Source organism: Pinus tabuliformis, chromosome 6 (assembly GCF_031772625.1).
Source record: "Pinus tabuliformis cultivar Carrire ecotype Pingquan chromosome 6, CPIR1, whole genome shotgun sequence".
Classification (NCBI taxonomy): domain Eukaryota; kingdom Viridiplantae; phylum Streptophyta; class Pinopsida; order Pinales; family Pinaceae; genus Pinus; species Pinus tabuliformis.
Genome location: NC_142292.1, coordinates 2,065,589,866 through 2,065,617,419, shown reverse-complemented (window position 1 = coordinate 2,065,617,419; position 27,554 = coordinate 2,065,589,866). Strand labels below are relative to the sequence as shown.

Below are 27,554 nucleotides of genomic sequence, written 5' to 3'. Positions count from 1 at the left end.
ACAAATGGGATCAATCATTGAAAAAAAATGATGGAGCTCAATTCTAAAATGACGAATTAAGAAAGGTTTTGTTATAATGGTCTTCCAGTTACAGATCAGGGAGTAATTACATTAAAAGGAAGTATCCAAGGTAGAGAAGTAAATGTCGCCATCAGCCCAAGCAACGACAAAAATTATATCAACATCAACTTGGCAAATCAGCTATTAATTCCAGAGCTAAGCATTGGTGTAAGGAAAATTATTTTTGACAAAAAAGAGTATAAAATTAGTGATCTACAAGTGACAATAGGTCATTATGAGTACGGATAAAAAGAATGACATCATACACAGTTGACCTTGGTTTAAGGATTTGGGTACATTCATGTTAAACATAGAGAAACAAGTTTTGACATTTCCTTATGAAGGGAAGATGGTCACGTTTTGAGACATAACAAGTAAATCAAAATCGATAAAATCTTCATTAGAAAACCTTAAGGATATCTTAGACTTGATGTTTCAAGATAACGAAAAAATTATATCAAAGAAGAAAAAAGAGCTTGAAGAAGTCATCTGCAAAAAAAACAAAGAAATTTTGCACCTCAAAGATCATCAAGAAAAACTACTCGAACAAGTCAAAAAAGTTGAAGCATCAAAGAAGGAACTCAAGGAGCGTTTATTAGAACAAGAAGAAGAAAATTTATGTTTAAAGAGCCTTAACCAAACATTAGTAGAACAAATCAAGTGTTTAAAAGACGAGACGCGTGAAGGCCAAAATAAAGTTGACTCAGAGAATGAGGAAGGCTTACGTCTCAAAAATCATTATCAAAATCTGCTCAAACGGATTAAAAAACTTAAGGACGAAAAGAAATCATTGACGAATAGATTCAAAGAATTTGTTGCAAAGGAAACATCAAAATCTCCAGATGTAGCAGTCCAAACTAAAGAAACAAACATCAAGACCACTAATCTCGCAGTTCAGGCAAATCCAAACCCTATTGAAGTAAAAACGTACTCAGAGGTTATCGTTCAAACATAGGACACCCCAAATAAAGATTCAGTAGCTAAGTCAACAACAACAATGCCTGATGGAAATCAAAAAATTGCCTTAAAAACGTTTAAGGAAGTTCAAACAAACAAAATTCCTTATCTACATTTGAATCACAAGAGTAGAAGCCTTAATAAATCTACAAAACTATATCAGGCAAAACATAAGCAAACTTATGTTCCTAAGAATATTGAAATAAGCTCAATCCAATCATACAATAACTATTCACCACACATCTCCAAGATTCAGAAGATTTCCCAAAAGATTAATCTAGGATGGTCTGATCTGTTTTCAGTACGACAATTTTGTCTATCGCTCAAAACATCATATCGTCTTGTATCAACAAAGATGAAAGCTCAAAAATAAGAAGATACGTCGATCAATAGAAGACAGTCGATCCTTCATCAGTAAGCTTTGAGGACAAACCTTTTTGAAGGGGAAGGCAATGTAACAAACTAAATTTATATAAAAATAAACACAAATAATGTAAAAGACAACAAATAAGATTAACGATTAATTAGTTAACAATTAATGAAAAGGTATGTCCCTAAAGGACATAACTGTTAGTGAAAGGGTACTTACCTGGCTATATATACAGGACCTCATTCTCATTTGTATCATCCTATATCAATTCTTTATATAATATACAATTTAGACTTACTATCCTACGATGGATGTATTTGTCTATGAAGTATTTTAATATTTTCCCTGCATATACGACTTTTGGTCGTTACACTTACCTTGTTCATCGTGCAAGTTACACCTATCTTACCAATTGTTTGAGCAAGATATCCAGTGTGATATAGGTTCCTCAAGCTTGGCGTTGGTGAAGTCCTTGGCTGGACCAGCCATCTCAAAGCATCTTTTTGAAACATTATTCCCAACCGAATCAAGGACTTTTCAAAGGATTCCAAAGGGCTTCAAAGAAACCATCTCCCTCCCACTTCTTTGGTTCCTGTTACCGCTCAAACTAGCAAGGAACCTAAAGGTGCAAATGCTAGACCAAGGGCAACAAATAAAAACTTAGCCCACTGTCACCTCAGTTAAGGCTCCCTACTATTTACGGACTTTCACCGATGGGAGGAGACCCAATATATATGGAGTCACAAATGAAGGATAAATCAACAAGTGGATATGGAGTGACCCAAATAATCCCCTTCTAGAAGAGGTTGAAGAATAGAGCTTGCTTGCTTTCTAAGCAAGGTACAATGTCTTCTAGGAGAGGGATGGGAGCAGTGTTGCGAGGGAGCGCTCTCCCCCTTCGAACCTGCTCCCAATCCGCGCTCTAGGCGGGAGCGGGTCGGGAGCGCGCTCCCAATAAAAAACTTTCCGCTCCCTGCCAAAATCGGGAGCGTCGCTCCCGGAGCAAGAATTAAAGCTCAGGAGCAATCAAGGAGCAAGTGCTCCCGAGGTTTTAATTTTCGCTCCGGGAGCGACGCCGGGAGCGATTCGCGCAAAAAAAATTCCACGGACGCCAAAAAAAAAGGTTTTAAAAGGGCTTGGGGGTTAAAAAAATATTTCATTGTGACTTGATTGAGTTGAGGAGAGAAAAGGAGATTGAGCAAAAGAGCGAGGAGCGAGCGCCGAGGAGCAAGGAGCAAGCCTGCAAGGAGGTTAGTAACTTAGTAATTTAGTATTTTAAACCTTAGTTAGGTAGTAATTTAATAATTTAGTTTAGTTTAGTTAGTTTAGTTTAGTTAGTTTAATTTAGTTTAGTTTAGTTTAGTTTAGTTTAGTTTATGTAGTAAAAAAATCATGAATCTAAATAAACTAAATTAATTAATCTAAATTAATTTTCTCATTCCTATTCCCATTCCCATTCCCATTAAATTTTGTAGATTCAAAAGCCTACAAATATCAAACATCATGGACCTGGTTATATTTCATGGCATTTTCCTCTTCTTGGTCCCTTTTTTGGTTATTATGGTGCTGGAGAGTAGGAAATAAAGGGGCCAAAATGAAGAGGGGGATGAAGAAGTTGGAGAAAGTGGATTTGATGAAAACCCCGGTGAGGAGGAGCTAGAGGAGGGTGAAGATGACTCTCAAAAAACTAAACAAGACCAAACCCCATTGTGGAAATATGTTAACAGGCCTGAAGCAGGGAAAGGGGGTGGAACCCCTAAATTTCATTGCCCCCATTGCAACAATAATTACACAAGTTCATACACCTGTGCCAGAAAACACCTCTATGGGAAAAGGCAATGGGATGGAGATAAACCATGGTTTTAAGAAACGGCCGTTTCGAAACCGAAACGGCCGGGTTGATCCGAGTCGGCACCTCAAACATTGAAACGGCCTTTGGAACAGTCTGGTCATTCAAAGACTCGGCCGAGTCACAAATAGTGGCCTGTAACACTAGCAAAACAGCAATTTAACAATTTTTTAGTGATTTTTTAAGGTGTTTGCTGATTGGTTTGGACTCCAATGTGTTGTATGAATTAGTTAAATGTTATTTAGGGTCCATTTCCCCCTCCCAAACCTATTTAACACACTGAAATGCTCTGTACTATTGATATGCTATTCAAATTTCATGGTAATGTTAAATTCTTAAAGTAAAAGTGACATTCTTCTTAATCTTCATTTTCATCCTTTTACTTAAATTTTTAACATTACCATGAAATGACTCAGGATGTTTGAGAGTGGTTTCGGCGTCATTGGATTTCATACGGAGAAAGTAGAATTTTAGATTTCATTCAAAATCCAGCAGACTTATCAATTTTTCAGGATTTCAGGATTGAAGGATTGCAATGTTCCCATTGACTTTTGTCATGTATTAGGGTATGGAACTTGTATTTAATCAAGAGCACCAATCCCTCTATGTACTTTGATGTTAGTGACATTGGTTGTCGAACTCCTCTGGGATTCGCTCCCAAACCAGGAGCTTCTTAAAATGTCGCTCCCGCTCCCGTTTTCGCTCTCGCTCCCCACTTTCGTTCCTACTCCCAAGTAATACTGAGCCAGTTGATGTTGGCAACTCTAGCAGTAGCCAATAGTACTGGTCACAGACTTTTGTTGTAGAGGCCATTTATAGCCTCCTTGGTTATGTGTTTTTGTTTTGATCTCTATATCATCATCGTGTATGTATTGGACAATGCACTGGGTGCCATTTTGATATAATGGATATATTCATGAGCCTACTTTGATCATATGTTGTCTTCTATCTATATTCTAATGCTGTGTGTTTGGAAACATGAATGAAAATCTTTAAAATTATATGTTTTTATAAAAAATAAATATTTAATGTATTTTTTACAATGACCGAGTCATTGAAATCGAGCCGGCCGAGTCGATACCGAGTCGGAGTCGGAGTCGGAGTCGGAGTCGGAGTCGGAGTCGATCCTCGGCCGAGTCGGAATCGGAGTCGGAGTTTTAAAACATTGAGATAAACAAATAGGAATCAAAACTTGTGCAGCTATGTCAGCAGCAGATAGAGCCAAATACATAAGGGAAGAGGAGAAAGCCCAATACAAATCTGAAAAATCAAGGGGTTTCTTTGAACCAAGCTCACAATCACAAGCACAAAGAGCTCCTTCAGCATCCTCCCAAGGCAGTGGATATAGAACCATATCAGATTTCCTTGATGAGGGGTGTAGGAATGATGTGGATTCAAAGGTTTACAGGTTTCTCTATGCATTTGGGATACCATTCAATGTTCTTCACTCACCTTATTGGCACGAAATGGTTCTGCCATAAATGATGCCCCTAAAGGATCCAAGAGCCCTGGGTATGACAAGGCAAGATCCATTGGACTTGATCATGAAAAAGAAAAGAATCACATTCTTTGAATAGAATGACGAGTTCTTGGACTGACCATGGGGTTTCCATTGTATCTGATGGATGGACAAATGTAAAAGGCAAACCATTGATAAGTGTTCTTGCTGTGTCCGTTAGTGGTGCCATCTTTCTAAATGCATATGATAACTCAGACAAGTTCAAGACCGCCATCAACATTGCAAAAGCATTACTTGAAACAATTGACCGTATTGGGCCATACAATGTCATCCAAGTCATCACTGATAATGCTCCTAATTGTAAGGCAGCGGGAGCAATTACTGAGGATAAATACCCCAACATGTTTTGGTCTAGGTGTTTGGTTCACACATTGAACCTTTTGATGCATGATGTTGTTAAGAACAAAAATGAACAATACAAATGGATTAGTGATTTGTACAAGAAAGGCAAACAAATGATAAAATTTATTAAAAAATCACAGCAATACCCATGGCCTTTTCCACAGTCACTCAAGATTGGAGTTGTTGAAGATTGCGAAGACTAGATTTGATAGCTATTACCTCACCTTCAGGCGCCTTTTGAAGGTAAGAGAGTCATTGGCTAGCATGGTATCAAGTCCACACTGGCAGGTATTAAAGGAAAGGGCTACAAATGCAGCTGAGAGGCGAGGTTTTGAACTGGTGGAGGAGGCCGCTCTTGATGGTAGGGTTTGGTCAAGTGTGAGGCAAGTATTGGATTTCACCAAGCCCATTTATCACATGATTCAGTTTGCAGACACAAATAAACCAGTGATTGGCGAGGTGTATGAGCAAATGGATAACATGTTGGAGCAAATAAAAGATATTGTTCATAACAAAGATCCCGACTTGTACAAACTGATTCATGATTGTGTGTGTAGGGTGGAATAAACTTAGTATTCCACTACATTGCTTGGCGTATACCCTTACGCCAAAATACTACTCTACATCTTGGTTGGGCCAACCTGCACCAGGGGGTGGGATTAGGACCAAACCCCATTTAGATGCAGAGGTAACTAGAGGATATTTGGATGCATTAGAAAAGTTGGCACCTGAGAGGGAGGAATGTGCAGCTGTGCGCCTTGAAATAGGCAGATACTTCAGAGGCACTGGTTTGTTTGGTACCTTCCATACAATGGAAGACAGAGACAGATTTGATTCTCTCACATGGTGGGAAACATATGGCGGCCAGGGACTTTTGCCAAAATTGGCAAAAAAAGTTCTATCACAGGTTGTAAATGCTTCTTCTACAGAGAGGTGTTGGAGCACCTACAGCTTCATACATAATGTGAAAAGAAACAAACTCAATGAAAACCGAGCAGAAAGCTTGGTTTATGTGCACTACAACTTGAGGTTGTTGAGTCATTACTGTGATCGGGCTTATGAGGATCCCACATATAAAATTTGGGACAACCACCAAGAGGATGAAAATTTGGAGGATGGCACTATACATCTTGAAGAACTAGAAGAGGAACTTATAAGGGATGAAGATGAAGCTATTGTAGCAGCCATGCCACCTCCACCATCCAGTAGCAATGCTCGAGTTTCGAGTCTTGTTCCTTTGCTGTCGCCACCTCCATCTACACCCTCACGTGGAGGGCATGTGCCTTCTAGTTCTGGTCGTCGGTCCATGCGGGAGACTCCTAGAAGACCACCACGACCTGCTCATACAGGAGACTCTCGTGGCAAGGGCCACATGTAGATTTACAATTTACAGTTTACTTGTCTTTTCTAGTTTCTATTAGTTTTCATGACTGTTGAGTCTTGAGTCCTTGACTCTTGACTCTTTCATATCATAATGATGTTTTTTGTAAACAATATATGACTGTGACAATGAAAGTTTGAAGTTTGAAGTTTGCAATTATAACTCATTGGTAATGATTGTGAATTATGAATATGATGCTCCGTGAAAGACTAAAGTTGTTTGATTTCATTTCATTATTCATAATTCATTTCATAACATTTCATTTCATGTTAACAGTTAGAACTTAGAAATATCTAAGATATTATTTCTTGTAATGGTTAAACTTAGCTTACAAGTACAACTTTGGTGATCAATGATGATAAATGTTATATATTGAATTTTCAATTTTGAAAGCTTGAAGTTGAAACTTTAAGATTGAATTTGATGAATCATGATTCACGAGACTCAATATGTTGCAGTTGTAATATGTATGTTACTAACTTGTGGACATGGCTGATGAAGATTATAACTTCTAGATGATTGATGTGATATGGTTCAATGATCAATGATTCAATCTATGTTTTTTATGATTTTTATATCTAATTCATCATTCTACATGTTTTTGTTGACATATATGTATCAAAAATTAAAAAATATAAAAAATATATATATTTTTAAAAAATCACTCCGGGATTTGCTCCCAAACCGGGAGCTTTTGAAAATGTCGCTCCCGCTCCCAAGTAACACTGGATGGGAGGATTTGAAGGTTAGGTTTAAGGAATATGACTTGTGAAAAAGTTTCCCAATCCCTAAAATCCCTATTGAAATTGGTATCCCGGATGTTTCTTGAATAATTGTCTTTTCAAAGAAATGGGACCACACAAGACCAAGTGGGCCTAGCCTAGGTTATAAGGTAAGAGTTTAGCAACTAATGATGTTCTTTAACTCAGACAAGTAGGGGGGAAGGATCAAGAAAGAATACTTACTTAAAGGTGTTGAATTGATCCTATGAGGCACTAGCCTTGGGGATACTAGGGCAAAGTTTGATCTCGAAGTTAGGAATTGGCTTTTCTCACAACTCCACCATCGGAATGGCTTCAAAATTGGAGGCCTTGAGGAGACACCAGCGTAGGAGAGGCTAGGATATTTAACTTTTTAGAGGGCTATCTTGTCGGGAAAATGATGCCCTAGCTAACCCAACTTGGCTAGACCTAGAAAAAGGTGAAAAAGAATTGATTTTAAGTGACCACCTCTTGGTAGATCAGTGCCTTAGCCTTGGGAGAATGGAGTCTATGATAAATATGAATGGAGACCTTGGTTCTTAGTCAAGGAGGCCTCAAGACTACCTCAATAGCCTTCTAAGGCAAAAAGAAGCAATCCTGCAGCTTTTATACTTCGATGTGCAAAAGGTGATGGCTTATCAAGATGAATTCATTGATAGAATTATCCCTAGGAGTTTAAATTACATGGCCCATACATTGAGAGTTGCTAATAGAGACAAAATTCCACAATTTAAACAGTAAAGGCATGCAACAATTAGCCCTAAAAATAGTGAAAATCCCAATCCAATGTATATGACAAAGTAAAACAAGAATATCATTAAAAGCATGTACTTACATGTAATAGAACATATCCAGCCATCCTCCATTTGACAATAGAGAAGCTCCAAGAAAAGATAATCCAAATCCACATATCAAAATTCATCCATAAAGCTCCAATTTATCCTCCAAGAAAAAGTGCGAAATTCTCAAGAGAGAGAAGAGATCCAATCCAAAGTGATGATACAAATGAATCCATGTCTCTCCTATTTATACACTCATTAGGAGTTCGAATTACCTAACTTGAGCCTAAATTAGCCCATCAACTAAAATAATGTGCAAATAACTATCTAATGGTGACAAGCCCACCACTAGTTCACAAATAAAATAATAAGCCTCCCAAGAGGCCAAATGATCAATAATGCATGTCGTTGGGCTCTCTCAGAGGCCTGATGAAGTCCATAAGTGTCAAAATGATGAGTTGGACTTCCCAAAGTAATGGACAAGGGGTTGGCCCCTTGTTCTCCACATAATAAACCTATGGTTCTCCCAATGGTTGTGAGCGTACACAAGTGACCTCATGGGTCTCCAGGTAAGTCGAAGATGTTTGTAGACCATCTGTAAGGGCTCGTATGATGGTGTAAGTGATGCCACATCATCCTACAAGTCTTGGGTCATCTGTCAAGTCCATTGTACATCTGTGGGGATGGTTGAGCAAAGGTGAAACAGGGGCATCTTCCTCGTCCAATAGGTGATCTCAAGCAATCTTTGAGCATCTTTGGGGATCCATGGAGTGTTGTCCACAGTTGTGGAGGCCCATGGCTCTCAACACACACCCTACCTGTGTCAATGTAGCCCTCTGGAGGGTTAGGACCCCATATAGAGAGACCAAACCCAGGATGGAGACCACCTACAATCCTGCATAAGATCTAATGCGTCCCCTAGCCTTCCAGTACAACAAATCATCAAGGAAATCGAGTAAAAGAGCTTCCAAACCATGGACCACAGGTGGGGACTTCATCATGGCCTACCCTTCCATAATGGAGTTAACCAAGTGTCCTATTAGGTGGTGTCTACTTTTAAAGGGGATAATATGTGCAAGGTGCATCCTTTAAAAGGTGGTGGCATGTGATAAAGAAGTGAATGGAATAGGGGATGAGAAGGGGCAGCCCTGGGCCACATGTTGGGGTACAAGGGTAGCTAATAAAAGGGAAGCCCACACTTGGGTATATAAGGTATAAGAGGAAGTAATCGTGGTACATGAGGTGGCCCGACCTTGATTTTTTCACCCTTCTTTATATGCCTTTTGCCTTTTTATGATTTTCTTTAATTAACTCCTCGGGGCTCAAGGGGTAAGAGCATGATGTGTGAGATATAGCAGTCATAGTTTTCAAAACCAGCCTTGCTAACCGATTACCAGTCTAACCGGCTGGTTAGCAGGCCCACCGGTCGAAACAGGCCAAAAAAACCCGGTCAAGCCAGTCATTTCTCATTTTTTTGCCCGACCAGTTTAGGATGGAACCGGCCGGTTTGTATCAAACCGGTCGGTTCAGTCCTAAACCGGCCGGTTAGGAGGCACGCCCACCGTTTTCAGAGACTGTTTTAAAAACACTGTTGTAGAGTCATTGATTGTGGGTTTTCAGAGACTATGGCCTATTTGCTGAAGTGTATGGGTTGCTTGCTGGGGGGCTGGTTATCTCTGTGCATATTCTAGAACGTGCCACTCACTGAGGTAAAATTGTGCCTTATCTGCTAGCTGGAGGTTTGCTGATATATTTGCAAGCCTGAAGTGGGAGTGTCGTTACCATTGTTGAAGGGAAACAACTATAAATAGACCCTTGCAAATCAAATCAAAGAAACGAAATACTTTGGAAGTGAGTGATTCTCCATGATCACGAAAAGACTGGCCTGCATACTTATTTTGTGACTAATATTTATCTAGTAGTGGGCTGAGTTGTTGGTTTCTTCCTAGAGTTGGTGTTACTCATTGTTTGCTGAGCTTTGGAGCTGTGTATACCTTGAGGAGAGGCTGGACCTGCATGTTACTTCAAAGTTCAGATAGAGGTTTGCCATCACTTTGCCAGAAAAGAGCTACTGTCATATTCTCTCAGACTTGACCAGGTTCCCTCATTACCTCTTACTCTGTACATCTTTGAAGGCGGGTATAATGACTGTGCAATATTCTAGTATGTAGTTAATACACGTTATTTCTACTTGGGTTAAAATTTTAAATACTTTGTAAATTTTTCTAGTTGGAATTCATTTCTACACACCGAGTATTATATATGTTATGCTGAGACAAAGAAGCCCCAACTTGTCTACAACACTATGTTCTCCACATAAATCTTCCAATGGAATAAACATCCAAACTCAAGTGAAACTTGCAATAACACCTACAACATATTGCAAATAATTGTTTGAGAAAATTACACAGAGAGCAAATCCACTCCTAAGAGTTGTGTTTATAACTTTATCTATTCACTGGTATCTTCATAATCATCATTTGGCTAGAGGAACATTTGCACAAAGTCTATGGGTTATTAGAGCCATTGAATTGTATAACAGAGTGAGGATACAGCTATGCCTTGATATCATAGTAGAGTGCATACGTCTTGTCTATTGTTGGTCTGGGATGTGTTAAATTTGTTCAAATGGAGTTCTTAAGACACTTCTTAAATCAACCTAACAGAGCAGTAGTTGATTGCAATGATTCTATGAGGTAGAACAACAAACCTTTCTATGATATGTATTGCACTCAGTGCCATTTTGATATATTCATCTTTACATGGTATATAAATGAGCAAACTTTGCATATTTTGTCTCTATTGGCTTGGAATCATGGTTTTAAATCTTAAAAATAGTTTTGTTTCATTAAAAAATAATTATTTGATGTATTTTTTAAAACCGGTTCGTTTAGACCAAACCAGTCCCGTTTACACTGGTTCCGGTCGGTAAACCGGTTCATTAGGTGGACCGGTCCGATCACCGATTCCAATTTTAAAAACACTGATAGCAGTGGATATCCCTTTTTAAGGTAGGGCGGTTCATTGCCCACAGGGGGTTGAGACAATCATGGGTTCCCATATGATGAAGGGGGCTCATAGAGCCTATAGGAACCAGGGTAATGGTCATGAAGATGGGGTAGAGCTCCTGTATTAGCTTTTTCCCACGTGTTAAATGTGTTTGTGCCAACCATCTTTTGCATTTTATGGTACGTTTTCCTGTTGAATGTGGCCAATTGTGCTTTTACTTTTCTTTTTAGCTGCATCAGCCTTTGGGGCATCATTCCAAGCCTGACCCAAGGTGTGGGCAACGGGAAGGGGAGAGTTAGCCCTATGTGGACCCAGAGGAGGAATGTGGACGCAGGTGGGAGAGATGATGAATGGAGTAATAATGAGGGGAAAGGGGATAATATATGCGGATGAGGGTGTTGTCGCACAAAGTGTCTAGGCACTGCGACAACGCTCAGAGTAAGGGATGTCACTCTTAATCCTTACTCCGTTTAGACTCTCTCCTAGACAAGTCAAGGGGGGTAGTCCCTCAGGTAAATGGATGAAGATAACCTGTGAAACACAGGCTCTAGGAGATTTTAAGGATGAACAACTTGATGAATTGTGAGCTTTGATTAACTCAAATGAATAGATTAAACGCTAATGTAACCAAGACACGACCACAAGATAGAAACAATTATAGACCAGTGCCTTTATGTTCAATTAACCGTAGATTAAGTAAGAAAACAAGTTATCCAGAACAATTTTCCAATATGTGATGAAGAGTGACAATCATGAATGATCAATATAAACGCCCAAAGCTACAATATGAAAGAGATTCTAGATTTAAAATAATTTTCATTAATTGCTCAAATCTAGAACTTAATTAACTTTCTCCTATAGCCAAAATAAATTTTAAAACATTTATCACACCTTGACCATAGAAAAATCATGAAAAATGCATTTAATCACCAAAGACACCAAGGAACTTTAATTAGCACTTTAATTATTCCTTAGGCAATTGCTTTAATGGTAATTGAAGAAATCAAAATCTTTCTTTTAATGTGACAAAAGTAAAACGAATCAAAGGATTAATAAATTAAAATTTTAATGGGCCATAGGCCACATTAAAATATTAAATGTGAAAAAGCAAATCCCTTTTTAGTTTATTTCCTTAACCATTCCAAAGTCACCAAAAATTTAAAAAAATTTAAATTTTTTAAATGTTTTCGATTTTTAATTTTTTTTTTTTAATGTTTTTAGATTTTTAATTTTAGGATTTTTTTAGATTTTAGAAATTTTAAAATTTTTATATTTTTAATTTTTATGATTTTTTAAATGAAAACAAAAAATAAAAATAAAAATAAAAAATTGAAATCATAAGTCAAAAATAAAATCAAATCAAAAGATCAAAAATTAAAAAAAAAAAGTCAAAACAAAAAATCGAATAATAAAAAAAAGGGAAGAAACGAATCTAACTAAATCTCAAAAAAGAAATTGGATTATATATATAAAAATGCACTAACCTAAACCCTAACCGAAATATACAAATGAAAATAAAAAAGGGCTAACTAAACTAAATAAAAGTAAGACCTAAACTAACGCATAAGTATAAAATGCATACATAAAAATAAAAGTCAAAAGTTTTTTTTGTTTTATTGACTGCAGGTAGGCATTGACGGCGGGAGAGCAGTACAACTTGAAAGTAGTGCAACCAAGGGAGGAGAACGCAGGCTTTTTGCAGGTGATAGAATGGACATGGGTTTTGGCAGCAGTGGTGATAAAGGAAAGAAGTTGTCGGATGGACGAGGCAGTGACGGCAAGGCTTGGACAACTGCAGGTCGACGGGAGCAAAGATGAAAGAGCTCAACAGCAGCGTTGAGGGTTTGTTGAAGACTCGCGCAAGCAATAAGGTTCGAGGAGAGACGAGGGTTCGAATGATGAAGAGAAGGCCGAGGAAGAGCGATACTGGAGCAACGAGGAGAGGAATCCATAGATTTGAAAGAGGGAGCAAGGGTTTAGCAGGTTTGGATGGCGGTTGATGCAGGAGGTAGCGCACAGGGTAGTGGAGGATGCGAGGGTGGAGTTGAATCCACTTGCTTCAGATTTAACTCTGAAACCCTCACGAAATTTCCAGATCAAAAAATTAAACAATTTAAATTTAAACCCTTGGACTGCAAAAATTTGGATAAAATCCCTGCAAAAATGATATTGATAAACCCCAGAGATCCAAATTTTACCCTCCAGGGCCTAGATCTGGACTCTACACAGTTTTCTTCCTCAGATCTGTAACTGCAAGACAACAAGAAACACCCAAACAATATATACAATGATAAAACTAAAACCCAAAAAAACCCAAGTCAAAAAACCAAAAATAATTTACAGATCTATGTACAAGAATGGTAGATCTATCAGATCTGACTATGAGTCCAACTCCGCTTCCAAATCTGATAATCTAAGGCTCTCAACAGCCAGATCTATCAATTTCCCACATAAAAAATTAAATTTTAAAATTTTAAAGGAGGTGCTTAGCTCAAAACGCTTCATGCATCACCAATAAAAAAAAATCTTATGATAAGCCCGTGATAAAATTAAGTTGGGCTCTTCAGAAAACAAGGATCAAGAGTTGGTTGGTCCAACTAAAAACTTCCCCGAATGCTCGATGATCTAAAAATCAAAATTTTCCTGCAAAACTCAATTCAGCCATCAAAATAGAGCGAAAAAATGATAATAAAATTCAGATAAATAGAGATACCTGCCATTACATTCAAAATTTAAATTATCACTTAAACCCCAGCGACTGAGCAAGATACATGTACTCAAATCACTCTTCAGAAGCTATTTTCAATGGCTAAAAAAAAATACGCATGAAAAAGACACATCTTACAGTATTTCCATGAAGAGTAACATCGACGAAAATTAACCCCAAAGTCTTTCTTTAATGTTCAAAAAAAAGATTACACGAGAGATTTTAGCTTAGCACATGACTCAAAAGTCGGATGAATCGACTGACAAATGACTTCCTATCTAAAGATAAATCCTCCAACGGCTAGTTCGAGTGATCCTAGTCAAAGCAATCTCAACCGTTGATGAGGATAAAATTTCTTTTAATCTCATCCATCGAAATTATAAATTCTTGAGGAAATTCGAATTTTTCAATTAAATGCATTTTAATTAATTCAAAAATTAAATTTTTGAATTAATTTCCTCAAAAATATGACTTTGACTTAACCCTGGGGATCAAAGGTTTAAAATTTATCAGAATAATTTATTTACCTTAGTCCCTGGACCTCTTAAAATTTAATTTTTACGGACCGACGAATTTTGCCTTTGGAGAATTCAAATTTACGTAGGACCTAGAATTAATTAAATTTTTGGCTTAAGATTTTAATTAATTTTTGGCCAGAAAATTTAATTAATTAACCTATGAGGGGATAAATTATTTTTCCAACCCTCAAGACACTTTACATCATGATTTTCATATTTTTTACATCTCAAGGGGGAAAAACCATTTGTAAAAACCCCTCACAGATTACCCATTTCTGCGACACAAATATAATCCAGCAAACCAAGCAATTTGTAATAAAATAACCTAACCAAATAGTTAGGATTATTCCCAATTCGCTTTTACATAGACTCGATCTAGAACACTAGTTCTCGCCTAAGATCCCAGTGATAAAATATATTCCGACTTTGGGGTGAGACAGAAAGAAAACTCTACCGATCATCCGAGAATGGATCAGTGATACAAAAGACCTCCCAAAATGTAAATCGTCACCAGAAAAGTAGATTTACCTAGGCAATTACATACACGACACGGATCTGTTGAGATTATTTACATTATACACATGCAGAAAGTGTTTACATAACATCTTGCAAGTGAAACTGATGACGATAGTTGTACGGCACGAACACATCGATCAAGCGCTATACCTTTTGTGAAAAAAGGGTGTGTACTACTATGGGTCGTTGACACATAGTGGTCAACAAAGGGAACGGGACCACGCAACCAAAATCAGGGTTTCCCATAAAATATTATCCCTAAAGCCAAATGGTCAATAAAAGATATCCCACGAGACTAGAATCCAAGGTTAACATCCAAGAAGGGGTCTAGAGGACAAGAGCACAGACCTAGCCCATTCTTTCCGCTAAATCCCCCTATTAATCCATGCCAGAAGTGTCCATGATAAACAAACTACAATACTCAATTACCAAATGGCAAGGCATACCTTTAGGTTCTACAGGCCCACCTTCAAACATACGATCATGACAGATGGGTGAGGGACAACATGGTTGGCTCAAGTGGCAGAGAAGCGGCACAACGAGCTAGTTGGTGGCTACAAGGGGCTGCTAGCTGTCGACTGAGGACCATCTTGGAGAAAAAAATTCTCCGAGGGATATCACCCACAAAATAGTGGGTAACAATTCATATTTCATGATCATTATTGAATATTTAGCAGACAAAAGGCTTGAATTATTGGTTGTCCTAATAGTCACAAATCAGCCAAAAACACTGATTAAACTCAGCTCTTCTTGCCTTTTTTAGAATAGAAGTTTCATTCATTTAATTTAGAATTTGTTTAGAGATTTTTTATTGAGAATTTTGTGCAAATATTGTCGATATCCAAATTTGTTTTGGCATCTTTCACTTTTCATGTTTGTTGATTTGTCTTGCAGGCCCATAGAGTACAACGAGAAAAAATCCAAAGGGGTTTCAAGAGCCACCAAGACTCACTTTTCTTCCCTTCACTTACAACTTTAAACTTCTTCACTTTTCTTTTTATTCTTCAATGGAAATCAAGCATTTAGGTATCTCATTGGATTGTTGTCCTAATAGCAATCTATTTTGCTTAGAAAGACCAAGTTTACTTGGTCATTCCTTGGCAAAACATCATAGGAAGCTAATCTTTTAAACTTAGAATTTTTCCCTTTTGTATGATAGGAATCTTAAGTGGTTTAGATCATTTTTTGACTACTTTCTAAACTATCTTGTTGATCTCTTGCAGATTTGTGACAATCCAAGAGGAAGATTTTGGTGGATTGTGCTAAATTTTTTAAGATTGGAGCACCAAAAACACTTCTACTGAACAATTCATCTTAAAACCATAATTTGTAACTTGAAAACCCCTTTAAAGAGCTTTATTCACCCAAGGATTCTCTGGGGAAACATTCTAATTTTGTAAAAGGAGTTTCTCTTTTGGTTTTACCCAAAGATCCATTGTAACAAATCAGATTTTCTCTTAACTTGCAACTTCTTGGAGAAGAGTATTTGATCCCTTTGAGGGAATCTTGTTGTAAACTCTTTCTCCAAATCATTTCTTCAAGTCCCTTTTTCAAGAAGGGACCTATTGTAAACTATTTCTCTCTCCATCCCTCATTCTATAAGAGGGATCTAATAAAGAAATCATTTTTTCTTGGGAGTTGGGGGATTTTTTTCCCCTAAGCATCCCCCCTTCCCCATTTGGGGAAGCCTCTCTTGTGGTGCTTGAATGATTTTCATTTTTGGTTGAACTAAGTAGTGTAGCATAATCATCATTAGAGTAGTTGGGCTAATTTTTACCCATACAATCTACTCTAACTTGTAATTTACTTATTTCTTGCAATTCTATCTCTTATTCATTTGCTACTTAGTTTAGTCATTTTACTTTACATTTCAAGAATTTATCTAGCTTAGACTGAACCTTTCAAATTTGTCTTTGCAATAATCAATCTACCTACAACTTTGTTGGTTGAAGTAGTAACTTAGGGACCCTTTTCGCATTATGATTTCTTATTCTGAGATCGAGGCCCCAGCAAGGATAAGGCCTAGGGAAAGAGTTCAATAGAAACTTGTTCAATTAGCAACTAACTAATTGGCACAAACTTAACTCTAAAATAAACTAAGATCACATTCCAATACATTTATCTTGCAGCATTGGCACTTGGAATTTCATTTCATTTTGTTTTTTAAGTTTATAAAGCTTGTTTATCCTTTTGAAGCAATTTCAATATTTCAAGTACATACATTTTCTTTAACAAAGCATCTTGCTCCAAGTATTTACTTTTCTAAGTATTTCATATTGAGCATTGTTGTACTTGCTTAGCTTTATTGCCGCATTTACCTTCCAAGCATTTACTTTTGGGCATTTACTTATCGAACATTTACTTATACATTTTGTTTAACAAAGCATCTTGCTCCAAGTATTTACTTTTATAAGTATTTCATATTGAGCATTGTTGTACTTGCTTAGCTTTATTGTCGCATTTATTTTCCAATCATTTAATTTTGGGCATTTACTTACCGAGTATATACTTCCAAGCATTACTTTCAAGTCATCTCCTTACTTGGAATATTTACTTTTGGAAGTACCTTACATTTGGCGATGGTCTACTTTACTCCATCTTGTCCATTATTGCAATATTTTTACTTGTGGGTGGTTATTGTTTTTTTTTTCACCGGTGGGAAAACCTATCATAACTCAGTTGTCAAACCAGCAGTGAGGGCAGCCATCTCTAGCTGCTAACCGCGAATGCAGGATGACTCATCACCATTATTCAAGGAAAACCACGCCACCTGGAATAACTCGTTGGTGGTATGTAAGGGGGCAGGCTTTCACTCCTGCCAGATTGTTAATTTTAGGTATGTTCTATGCTTAGAGCAATTTATTTCAATTTTCACAATTATCTCAATATCTTTTCTAGATTAGCAATCACATCAGCATTAAAGTAAACTGCAGATAGAAAATAAACATAAATCGCAGAAGACAAGCCAAGACAAGAGGACACAAGATGTGCTGCTAGCCAAGGACAAACCCTAATGTGGGGAAACCCTTGATCAATTCTTCTTATATGTTCTTCAATAGTTCAGCACAGAGAGAGAGAGATAGTACATTTACAACAGAAGTCAACACTTCGACTTTCTAGATAAGAGAATCGATCATCTCTACATGAGATCAGTTGAAGACATGTTGCTTCAACTAATTCTCCAAGGTGACTCCTTCACCTATTATTGTGGTGCATCTCGTCCATATGTTGCACCTCACTGTGCTGCACCATGCTGCACTCATCATCACAATGCTGGACCTAATGACCATACCATGCACTTCATGCTGCTCTCCTGTTACTATGCTTCTCAATGACTACACTGCTCTCATCACGAATCTGCACCCAATGTTGCACTCATCATTGATCTAGTCATGTAGTCGCATCATACATAGTGTTGTACTATGCATCACATCATGTTGCACCCTTGTTACATTATGTTTCACCATGCATGCTATAATAGCTCATCATTGCCATGTTGTCCCATTGCAGGACCTATGTCTAGCAATATTGATCATATGTATTGTTGCCCATTGTTGTTATGACTGTGTTCAGGTTAGGGATACCACACAATCAGGAATAAGTCCTTTTAGGACTACAGATTATCTTGAAGAGATTTCCCTCATACCACGGTACCGTTTGAAGGTGTTGCCCACCCTTGACAGTCCTTGACACAACCTCCGCTGTGTGCTCTGGCTTGCAGCCTAGCACAACAGCTAGTTGTAGCATTCCGCCTTCCCAAATGATACCCAAACAGCAGCATTTCTTTCCTCATGAACTCGGGCAAGCTAACAAAACTTACCTGCACTCAAACACATACATATACAACCCTAAATCTCTCCTTGTGACTGCGGCTTCCCTGTCTTGTTGCTATCCATGCCCACATTGCTTCATGCTATGATAAGGTCCCTTCTGCTGCAGATGAAGTCCTTCTTATGCTGTGGCTAAGGCCTTGACTCAGGGCTCCTCTTGACAGCAGTTTAGGGCTTCCTCTTGACAGTGGTTTAGGGCTCCCATTAGCTACGGATAAGGCCCTTCCCTTTATTGCGGTTAGAGCTCCCTTTGCTGCGGATTAGAGCCTTCCCTTTGCTTCAAATTAGGGCTTCCTTACTGCGCATTAGATCTCCTATTGACTGCAGCTAGAGCTTCTTAGATCTGCGGACAAATCTCCTCCAAGACTGTGGCTAGGGCTCTCCTAGATGACTGCGTCTAGGGCTCTTTTAGATGACCCTCTCCACTGCGTCTTCCTTGAGAGAAGACAAACCTAAAACAAGTGGAGAGAAGGAGATCATGAGAGTTGTATTCTCAAATGATTCAAGGCACCTTTATTTATACAGAAACGTGGAGCAGATGGGGGGTTTATTTGGTTGCTGGCTGACCTTGACGAATTGTCCCATAACACAAATAAACTCATATCTCCATGAATACTTATCGGAATCGGATGATCTTTAGATCAATCCTACACCTCTCGATGAGAGGGATCCAAGAAAAATATCATCTGTCATTAATAAGATGAACCACATGGAGTTTGGCCCTAGTTGCCAATTTTAACACTCCCTCTCAACTAGGGAGAACTACATCCGCTGATCTATATGTCTGACTGTACTATCTCTGCCATCAGTGCCCTGCACTGTTCTGCTGAGCTCTACTCAGTTCTGCTCTGCTCTGTTGAACCATGAAGAAGAATTGATCAAGAATGTCTCATACCATTCTCTACTGACCCAAAGTCAGTTTCATCTGAAGAGAGTGTGTCATATCACTCTTACTGACCTAAAGTCAGTTTTATTGATCCCAGATCAATATCACAAGAGAGTGTCTCAAACCACTCATACTGATCCTAGATCAGTTTCATCGATCCTAGATCAATGGAGGTCATCCTAGCATAGGGAGTATGGTAGATACAACGATGTGTCCATCGATAGTACTACTATGGTCCCTAACCCCATTTCCCTACTCATTGATCAGATGAGAGGTACTTCCCATGAGTCCCAGACTGCATGGGTAGGATGCCTCGATAAGAGAACTAATCATCCTGTCCACAGGAAAACGAATCATCATGTCCCACAGTCGCCATAGGAGAACTAATCATCCTGTTCCATAGTTGCCACGGGAGAACTGATCATCCCGACCCACAGGAGAACTAATCATCTTGTTCCATAGTCGCCACGAGGTATCACAGGGAAAGGTTGAACCTGCCACCATGTACATAGCGCACCACTAGGGGACGGTGAGTCACCCTGTGGTCGTATGTCGCTCTAGTAAGTACCCCAAGACCCCCAGAGCTCCCAAAGTTCAATGCATGCAACATGTAGGACCCTTATACGAAGGTCTCTCAACGACTCCAAGTGGTTCGGGAAAATCACAGATTTGACCTTTCCCCGGGGATTTGACAAAGTGTTTGCGACCTGTACATCAGTCTCAATGCGATGGAGCCTCCTCGCTCATCGACTTACCATATTGCAAATAAAGTAGTATCTGATGTCTATCTGCTGGAGCAATCATCAAATACGGGATTCCTCAATAATCGAATCCCCCCCTAGTTGTCACAAAGAATCATAGTGGTATTCATCATGTGTACAAACAGCTCACTGATGAGCTTCCACAACCAGGCAGCTTCACACAAGATCATACTCATAGGCATGTATTCGGTCCCGGCGGTGCTTATAGCAATCAACTTTTGCTTCCTACTCATCCATGATATCGAAGCAAAATCTAGAGAGAACCAACACTGAGAAGTGCTCTAGCGATCCTCCACACTGCCTGCCCAATCAGCATTCGAATAATCATGCAACTTCATATTTCCGGCAGTGTATCTCAATCCATGAGAGATTGTGCCCTGAAAATATCTCAAAAAATTCTTGGCACCAATCTAGTGAGGCTCAACTAAATATGAGCTCACCATGCTAACTGCAAAGCATATATACAAATAAAAGTTCACCAAGAACATCAATGCAGATGAGTTTATGAAACTCAAAGGCATTTCCCAAATCTGGTCTGGCAACACCACCATATAACTTCTGAAAGTTAAGATCCTCGAGGTAGTCATGAGCTTGCAATTTACCATTCCATATCTGGAATCCAACTCCCTCTTACTTCTGCAAGTCAGAGGGTTTGCACCTGTCAAAAATAGGTCTTCCTCAGAAGGTGTCGGTATGAGAGGTCTATCATCCACAACCTTCGAGCAATGGTTTGGATTGGTTTCACTCCTAGTGAATCTAAGCTTCATCAGACAGCTATCAATCCTCTCATACTATGCCCGGGGTGTTATACTTCAAGCCATAGAGGGCTTTCTTCCACTTGTATACACGAGATTCCCAATCATGACTCTCAAACTCCTCGAGTTGTTCCAAACCTATGGACCTGCTGCATGAGGGGAATGGTCCCCTTGTAATATTTTCCTTCGGTACATCTCAGACATGTACCTTCATGCTTTTCTTGAATTCAGGCATCTGAGTCACCATCTGACTCATATTGGGAAGGGCCCCATAAGTAGACCTCTGGTGCTATAGATCAGATGTGTCAACTGATATGGTCCTTAATAGACCATCCTGTAACTTGACACAAATTGCCAACCCTGAACTCATGAGTAAAATCATCTTTGAAAATTTCATTTTCAAACACGTACCTTTTCATCGACGAATGCCACCACTCTGTAACCTTTGACTTCCATTGCCGAAATGGACACCGGGTTCTTCTTGTGATCGAGTACATAAAAGAGATTTTGTAAATGAATCGAGTTACCCTCATTCAATTGAGGGGTAACATTCCTTACACCCTTTCCGGGATAGTTGGCATCTGCTCCAAGTATAATCCGACAATTGTTTCCATCTCTACCAAATTAGAGAGAGCACCCTTCTATCAGATGAAGTGCCTTGAAGCGCTATAATTGATAAGCCAGATTCCCAAAGAATCTGAAGGAGAGGGCCAATACAAGATAACACTTCTTTATCTTATCAGAAACAACATTTGATTCTTCATACCTGGGGTTCCTTGCTTTCTTTGAAGAGTCAGTCGTTACCTTGATGACCTACATTACCTATCATTCCTCTGATCACTGAAGATGTCCCTAGAATGATTGTTATCATTATCAAGTGATGTGTCCCTGCCATTCGATACTCCTTCGCGTAGTGGCCGAACTTATTGCAACCAAGGCATCTTCCTTTCCTTCCACCCTTAGATCGGTCTTTCCATTGAAGTGATCTTCAGGTAGGCCATCAAAAACTTCCGTTGCGCCATTCTGATAATATTCTCTGCTTCGACTTCACCCTCGGTAAATTTGAAGAGGGATGTGAAATCCATTGATCCTTTGTTCTTTCCCAACTGTCTTTGGCGATTTCTCTTTCACTCTTGCTTGGGCTTTGTCTTCACCTCAGCTCTGATACCATGTTAATTTTAGGTATGTTCTATGCTTAGAGAAATTTATTTCAATTTTCACAGTTAGATCAATATCTTTTCTAGATTAGAAATCACATTAGCATTAAAGTAAACTGCAGATAGAACATAAACATAAATCGCAGAAGACAAGCCAAAGACAAGAGGACACAAGATGTGCTGCTAGCCAAGGACAAACCCTAATGTGGGGAAACTCTTGATCAATTCTTCTTATATGTTCTTCAATAGTTCAACAGAGAGATAGAGAGATAGTACATTTACAACAGAAGTCGATACTTTGACTTTCTAGATAAGAGAATCGATCATCTCTACATGAGATCAGTTGAAGACATGCTGCTTCAACTAATTCTCCAAGGTGACTCCTTCACCTATTATTGTGTTGCATCTCGTCCATATGCTGCACCTCACCATGCTACACCATGCTGCACTCATCATCACAGTGCTGGACCTAATGACCATGCCATGCACTTCATGCTGCTCTCCTGTTACTGTGCTTCTCAATCACTAGACTGCTCTCATCACGGATCTACACCCAATGTTGCACTCATCACTGATCTAGTCATGTAGCTACATCATACATAGTGTTGTACTATGCATCACATCATGTTGCACCCTTGTTACATTATGTTTTACCATGCATGCTATAATAGCTCATCATTGCCATGCTGTCCCATTGCAGTGCCTATGTCTAGCAACACTGATCATATCTATTGCTGCCCATTATTGTTATGACTATGTTCAAGTTAGGGCTACCACACAGTCAGGAGATAAGTCCTTTTAGGACTGCAATTTATCTTGAAGAGCTTTCCCTCATGCCACGCTGCCCTTTGAAGGTGTTGCCCACCCTTGACAGTCCTTGACACAACCTCAGTTGTGTGCTCTGGCTTGCAGCCTAGCACAATAGCTCGCTGTAGCACTCCACCTTCCCAAATGATACCCAAACAGCAGCGTTTCCTTCCTCATGAACTCGGGCAAGCTGACAACACTTACCTGCACTCAAACGCACACATATACAGCCCTGAATCTCTCTTCCTTGTGATTCCGGCTTCCCTGTCTTCTTGTTGTCCATGCCCACGTTGCTTCATGCCATGATAAGGTCCCTTCTACTGCGGATGAAGTCCTTCTTATGCTGCGGCTAAGGCCTTGACTCAGGGCTCCTCTTGACAACAGGTTAGGGCTTCCTCTTAACAGTGGTTTAGGGCTCCCATTAGCTACGGATAAGGCCCTCCCTTTGTTGCAGTTAGAGCTCCCTTTGCTGCGGATTAGAGCCTTCCCTTTGTTGCGGATTAGGGCTCCCTTATTGCGCATTAGAACTCCTATTGACTGCAACTAGGGCTTCTTAGATCTATGGCCAGATCTCCTCCAAGATTGCGGTTAGGGCTCTCCTAGATGACTGCGTCTAGGGCTCTCTTTTAGATGACCCTGTCCACTGCGTCTTCCTTCAGAGAAGATGAACCCAAAACAAGTGGAGAGAGGGAGATCATGAGAGTTGTATTCTCAAATGATTCAAGGCACCTTTATTTATACAAAAACATGGAGCACACAAGGGGTTTATTTGGCTGTTGGCCGACCTTGACGAATTGTCCCATAAAACAAATAAATTCATATCTCCATGAATACTTATCGGAATCGGATGATCTTTAGATCAATCCTACACCTCTCGATGAGAGGGATCCAAGACAAATATCAGCTGCCATTAATAAGATGACCCACATGGAGTTTGGCCCTACTTTTAGGCATTTATTTACCGAGTATTTACTTCCAAACATTACTTTCAAGTCATCTCCTTACTTGGAATATTTACTTTTGGAAGTACCTTACATTTGGCGCTGGTCTACTTTACTCCATCTTGTCCATTATTGCAATATTTTTACTTGTGGATGGTTATTGTTTTTTTCACAGGTGGGAAAACCTATCATAACTTAGTTGTCAAACCAGCAGTGAGGGCAGCCATCTCTAGCTGCTAACCACGAATGCAAGATGACTCATCACCGTTATTCAAGTGAAACCACGCCACCTGGAATAACCCGTTGGTTGCATGTAAGGGGGAAGGCTTTCACTCCTGCTAGATGCCTCTGGGTCTTGGGACATTAACCTATTTCCTTACATCTGAGGAAGATGAGCTCTTAGCCAAGTAGAAGCAGTGGATGGTTATTGTTAATATGATGCTTTGATTTCATTTGCTGCTATTTCCATATTTATTTAATTTGGATGATCTTTGATCATTAAATTTTAACTCCTATAACTTAACTTATCTAGCATAAATTGTTAAGCCTTAGTTATTTTCATAGAGTCCACCACCATTAGCTTCGCTAGGAATTAGCCTAGACAGAGGAGTTGAGATTTGAGTGACAACAACTCACCTTGAAACTTGCCCCCAAGGCCACACCAAGTTGAGTTAAATATTTTCTCCACAATAATCCCAGGTGTGGATTCAGGCGGCAACAGCACCCACCCCACCAAAGTGAGGCACAAATTAGTATGAGCCCAGAGAATGAGTCTGCCAATTAGATGAGTGAACTTTATGATGTTGTAGAAAAATGTTAAGTGATCAAAAGCTGTCTAGGAGGTTAGCAGATATCTTATACAGATGGATATTGATGTTGGAGGATGATAAGCCCATCTCGACTTCTCTTCCAGATCAAAATATAAGATAAGTCAAGAAGAGAAAGAAACAGGAAGAAAGTTCAAGATGCCTATGGCGCAGGGAGCAAGTTATGAAATGAAGGATGTCATGTTGGATCTTGGATTTGATGTGAACATCCTTCCCAAGAAATCTCAGAAGGTGATGGGGAAGCCAAAGCTGGTTTGGTCACCCATCCAGTTGAGATTAGCCAATCAGTAGAGGTTTCCTTATTGGAAGAGTTGAAGATGTGGAGATAGATATAGATGGCATGAACACTGTGGCTAATTCCGAAGTTATTGAGATTATGGATGTAAAGGAACCCTACCAAGCCTTGTCGGGTATAGATTGCGCATTTGATAATGATGCAGTTTTGAACCTAAGCACAGGAAGATGTCTTTTAAGTTTTGAGCAAGGGGATCTCGACGTGGTTGCTCATTTGACTCCACTAGCAATCTTATAATTTTTTTAAATTTATTTTGGAAGAGCAAATGCTTTTCTTGCAGCATGGGTATGAACCCCAATCTACTTAATCATGGTAATCCCACTTTGCCATCAAACACAACCAACTCCTACAAACGTGAGGACTCTATGCCTGCCAAGGTTTGAACATGGGTCATTATTGTGGCAATGCTCCAGCCCAACCACCAGACCAAAACCCAACAGGCAACAAGCCTATAATGTGAAACCTGGACTCTGATATTTAAAATTCTTTAGGTTCCATTGTTGGTCAAAACAATTGCCGAATGTAAGAATATTTGTATAATTTTGGAGCAACAAGAAATTAGTTAGGTAATCTATATCAAAACGATTAAGACAAGAAAATATCTATTTTTTATTTTGTCCTGTTGCATCTCTGCTTGCAACAGGGATCACAATTTTTCACACCAAACCAGCAACATTCTGATTTAACACTGTAGAAATACTATTTTAATTAGGCAAATGCCATTTCAAAAATATGTTTCAGAAATCTTACCAACTTTTGTGCATGAGAATGAGAATGACGACTCCAAACATAGCAATAGACCCCACACTTAAGTAGAACACCAGATTTCCCTGAATACTTGTTTTTAACCGCTCTGTAACTGTAAAATCTGTAGCATCTTCATAGCCCTGGATAGTAGGAACAATGGCCCTGCACAGAAAGATGATATAAAAATAAGCAATCCATAGCATCATATGATTCACTGTTACACATCACATTGAGTCACTGGTACCATATAAGTTTCTGAGATAAAATAGGAGATTCAAATGCAAAACTCATACAAATTAGAAAAAACCAGCACTTTGAACTCATTGCTATGCTGAGAACACATTCAATGCCTTGAAATAAACCTTAGAAAGGTTTAAAACCAGTGAAAGGTTTACAGAGGAAGAAATTTATATCAGAGATTTACCCACATCTCTTGTATTTTTTAAATATATTGTCAACATAGTAGAACCAAACAGAGAAATAACTAACACGACTTTAACATTGAACAGCTAAATAAACACACAAATCACTTCACTTTTTTGAATCAGCAACCGTGACTACCAACTGAAATGGCAAAAATGTCACCGGTCATGATGATGAAACACACCAACCAGTCATCTCTTATACATTATGTAAAGTCTGCATTAGTAGCCCAGCTTCTAAATTCTGCATGTTTGATCCAGAGGTCTGTCTAAGTTTGTAAAAAACTTTTACTTACAAACAAATTTCATGGATACTAAATTTAAAGATCATAAGCAATAATCTAAACAGATGTGAGACTCCAAAACTTCACGTCAGGGCTAAGATGTCCAAATGAAATGTTTACTTCTCTAAATGCATTGGCTGCACACTCTTGGGTCTCGACTCTCAATATATATATTCACAGGCTCATACATAACAAAGCTACAAACTAGGCAACCACAGCAACAGATATGCGGAAACCAATAAGGTGATCACTGTCAAGTAAAATGCAAATCACCAACTGAATATTTTACTAGTTAGGAAAACTCTGTTACGAGAAACAAGTTTGTGAAAATAAACACACAAGATGAATCAGTTTTTTACTATATCTATGGGCAATAGCATATGAAAAAACTGAAAAATGTTCTTGAGCTAGTAGCAATAGCAAGTAAAAGATGGTAGATGTAAACCAGTAAAAAAAACTTCAGAAACAACAACAAAAAAAATTACTCTAGCAAAAGAAAAAACTCCCCTAGATATATTAGGCACAGAGAATTTAAAAAGCCAGAAAGCCCTGGATGGATGTACAATCAGTTGATTTCCAATTAGTTTATAATATTTTCAATTCCAAATACACTGTGGACAAAATTCAAAACAAGAAAATGGTACCAGGTAAGAAGAAAAGTGCTCCAGTAAGACCAACTCCAAAAGAAAGCGATTCCTCCTTTATCTTGGCCAGTGATGGTCTGCAACAAAAATAATCATAAAGCTTTTATGCACTTGATAGGAAACTGGAAACCATTCAAAAAATATAATTAAGATGTCAACATCCATGGACACTAATATAAGAGGTCACGATATCCACCTACTCACTGATATGCTCAACAATTAAGGGCCTTCGTAATCTAATGGATGATATTTAATAGATACACTAACTGGGTTTCCTTGGAATCCTAAATGTATGTACAAGCAAGCAGATACAAAGGTTTTTTCCTGTTACTACTTATATGTATATGACATTGTGTTGTTATAAAAGACAAGTTTAGAAGCCCTGCACAAGAGTTCCATCTATGTTCACAATACAGGTGTAGGTAGAGGT

At 38.8% G+C, this 27,554-nt stretch overlaps 1 protein-coding gene across 1 annotated transcript in view; it reads right to left on the bottom strand.

Moving 5' to 3' along the window:
* Positions 1-27,554, bottom strand: part of LOC149267510 (LMBR1-like membrane protein) — a 320,754-nt gene that overhangs the window by 241,467 nt on the left and 51,733 nt on the right. Inside the window, exons 2-3 of the mRNA XM_089433288.1 lie at positions 27,125-27,201; positions 25,778-25,936 (exon numbers count right to left, since the gene is read on the bottom strand). Of these exons, the coding sequence (XP_089289414.1) occupies positions 25,778-25,936; positions 27,125-27,201 (236 nt within the window). The remainder of the gene's footprint in view (positions 1-25,777; positions 25,937-27,124; positions 27,202-27,554) is intronic.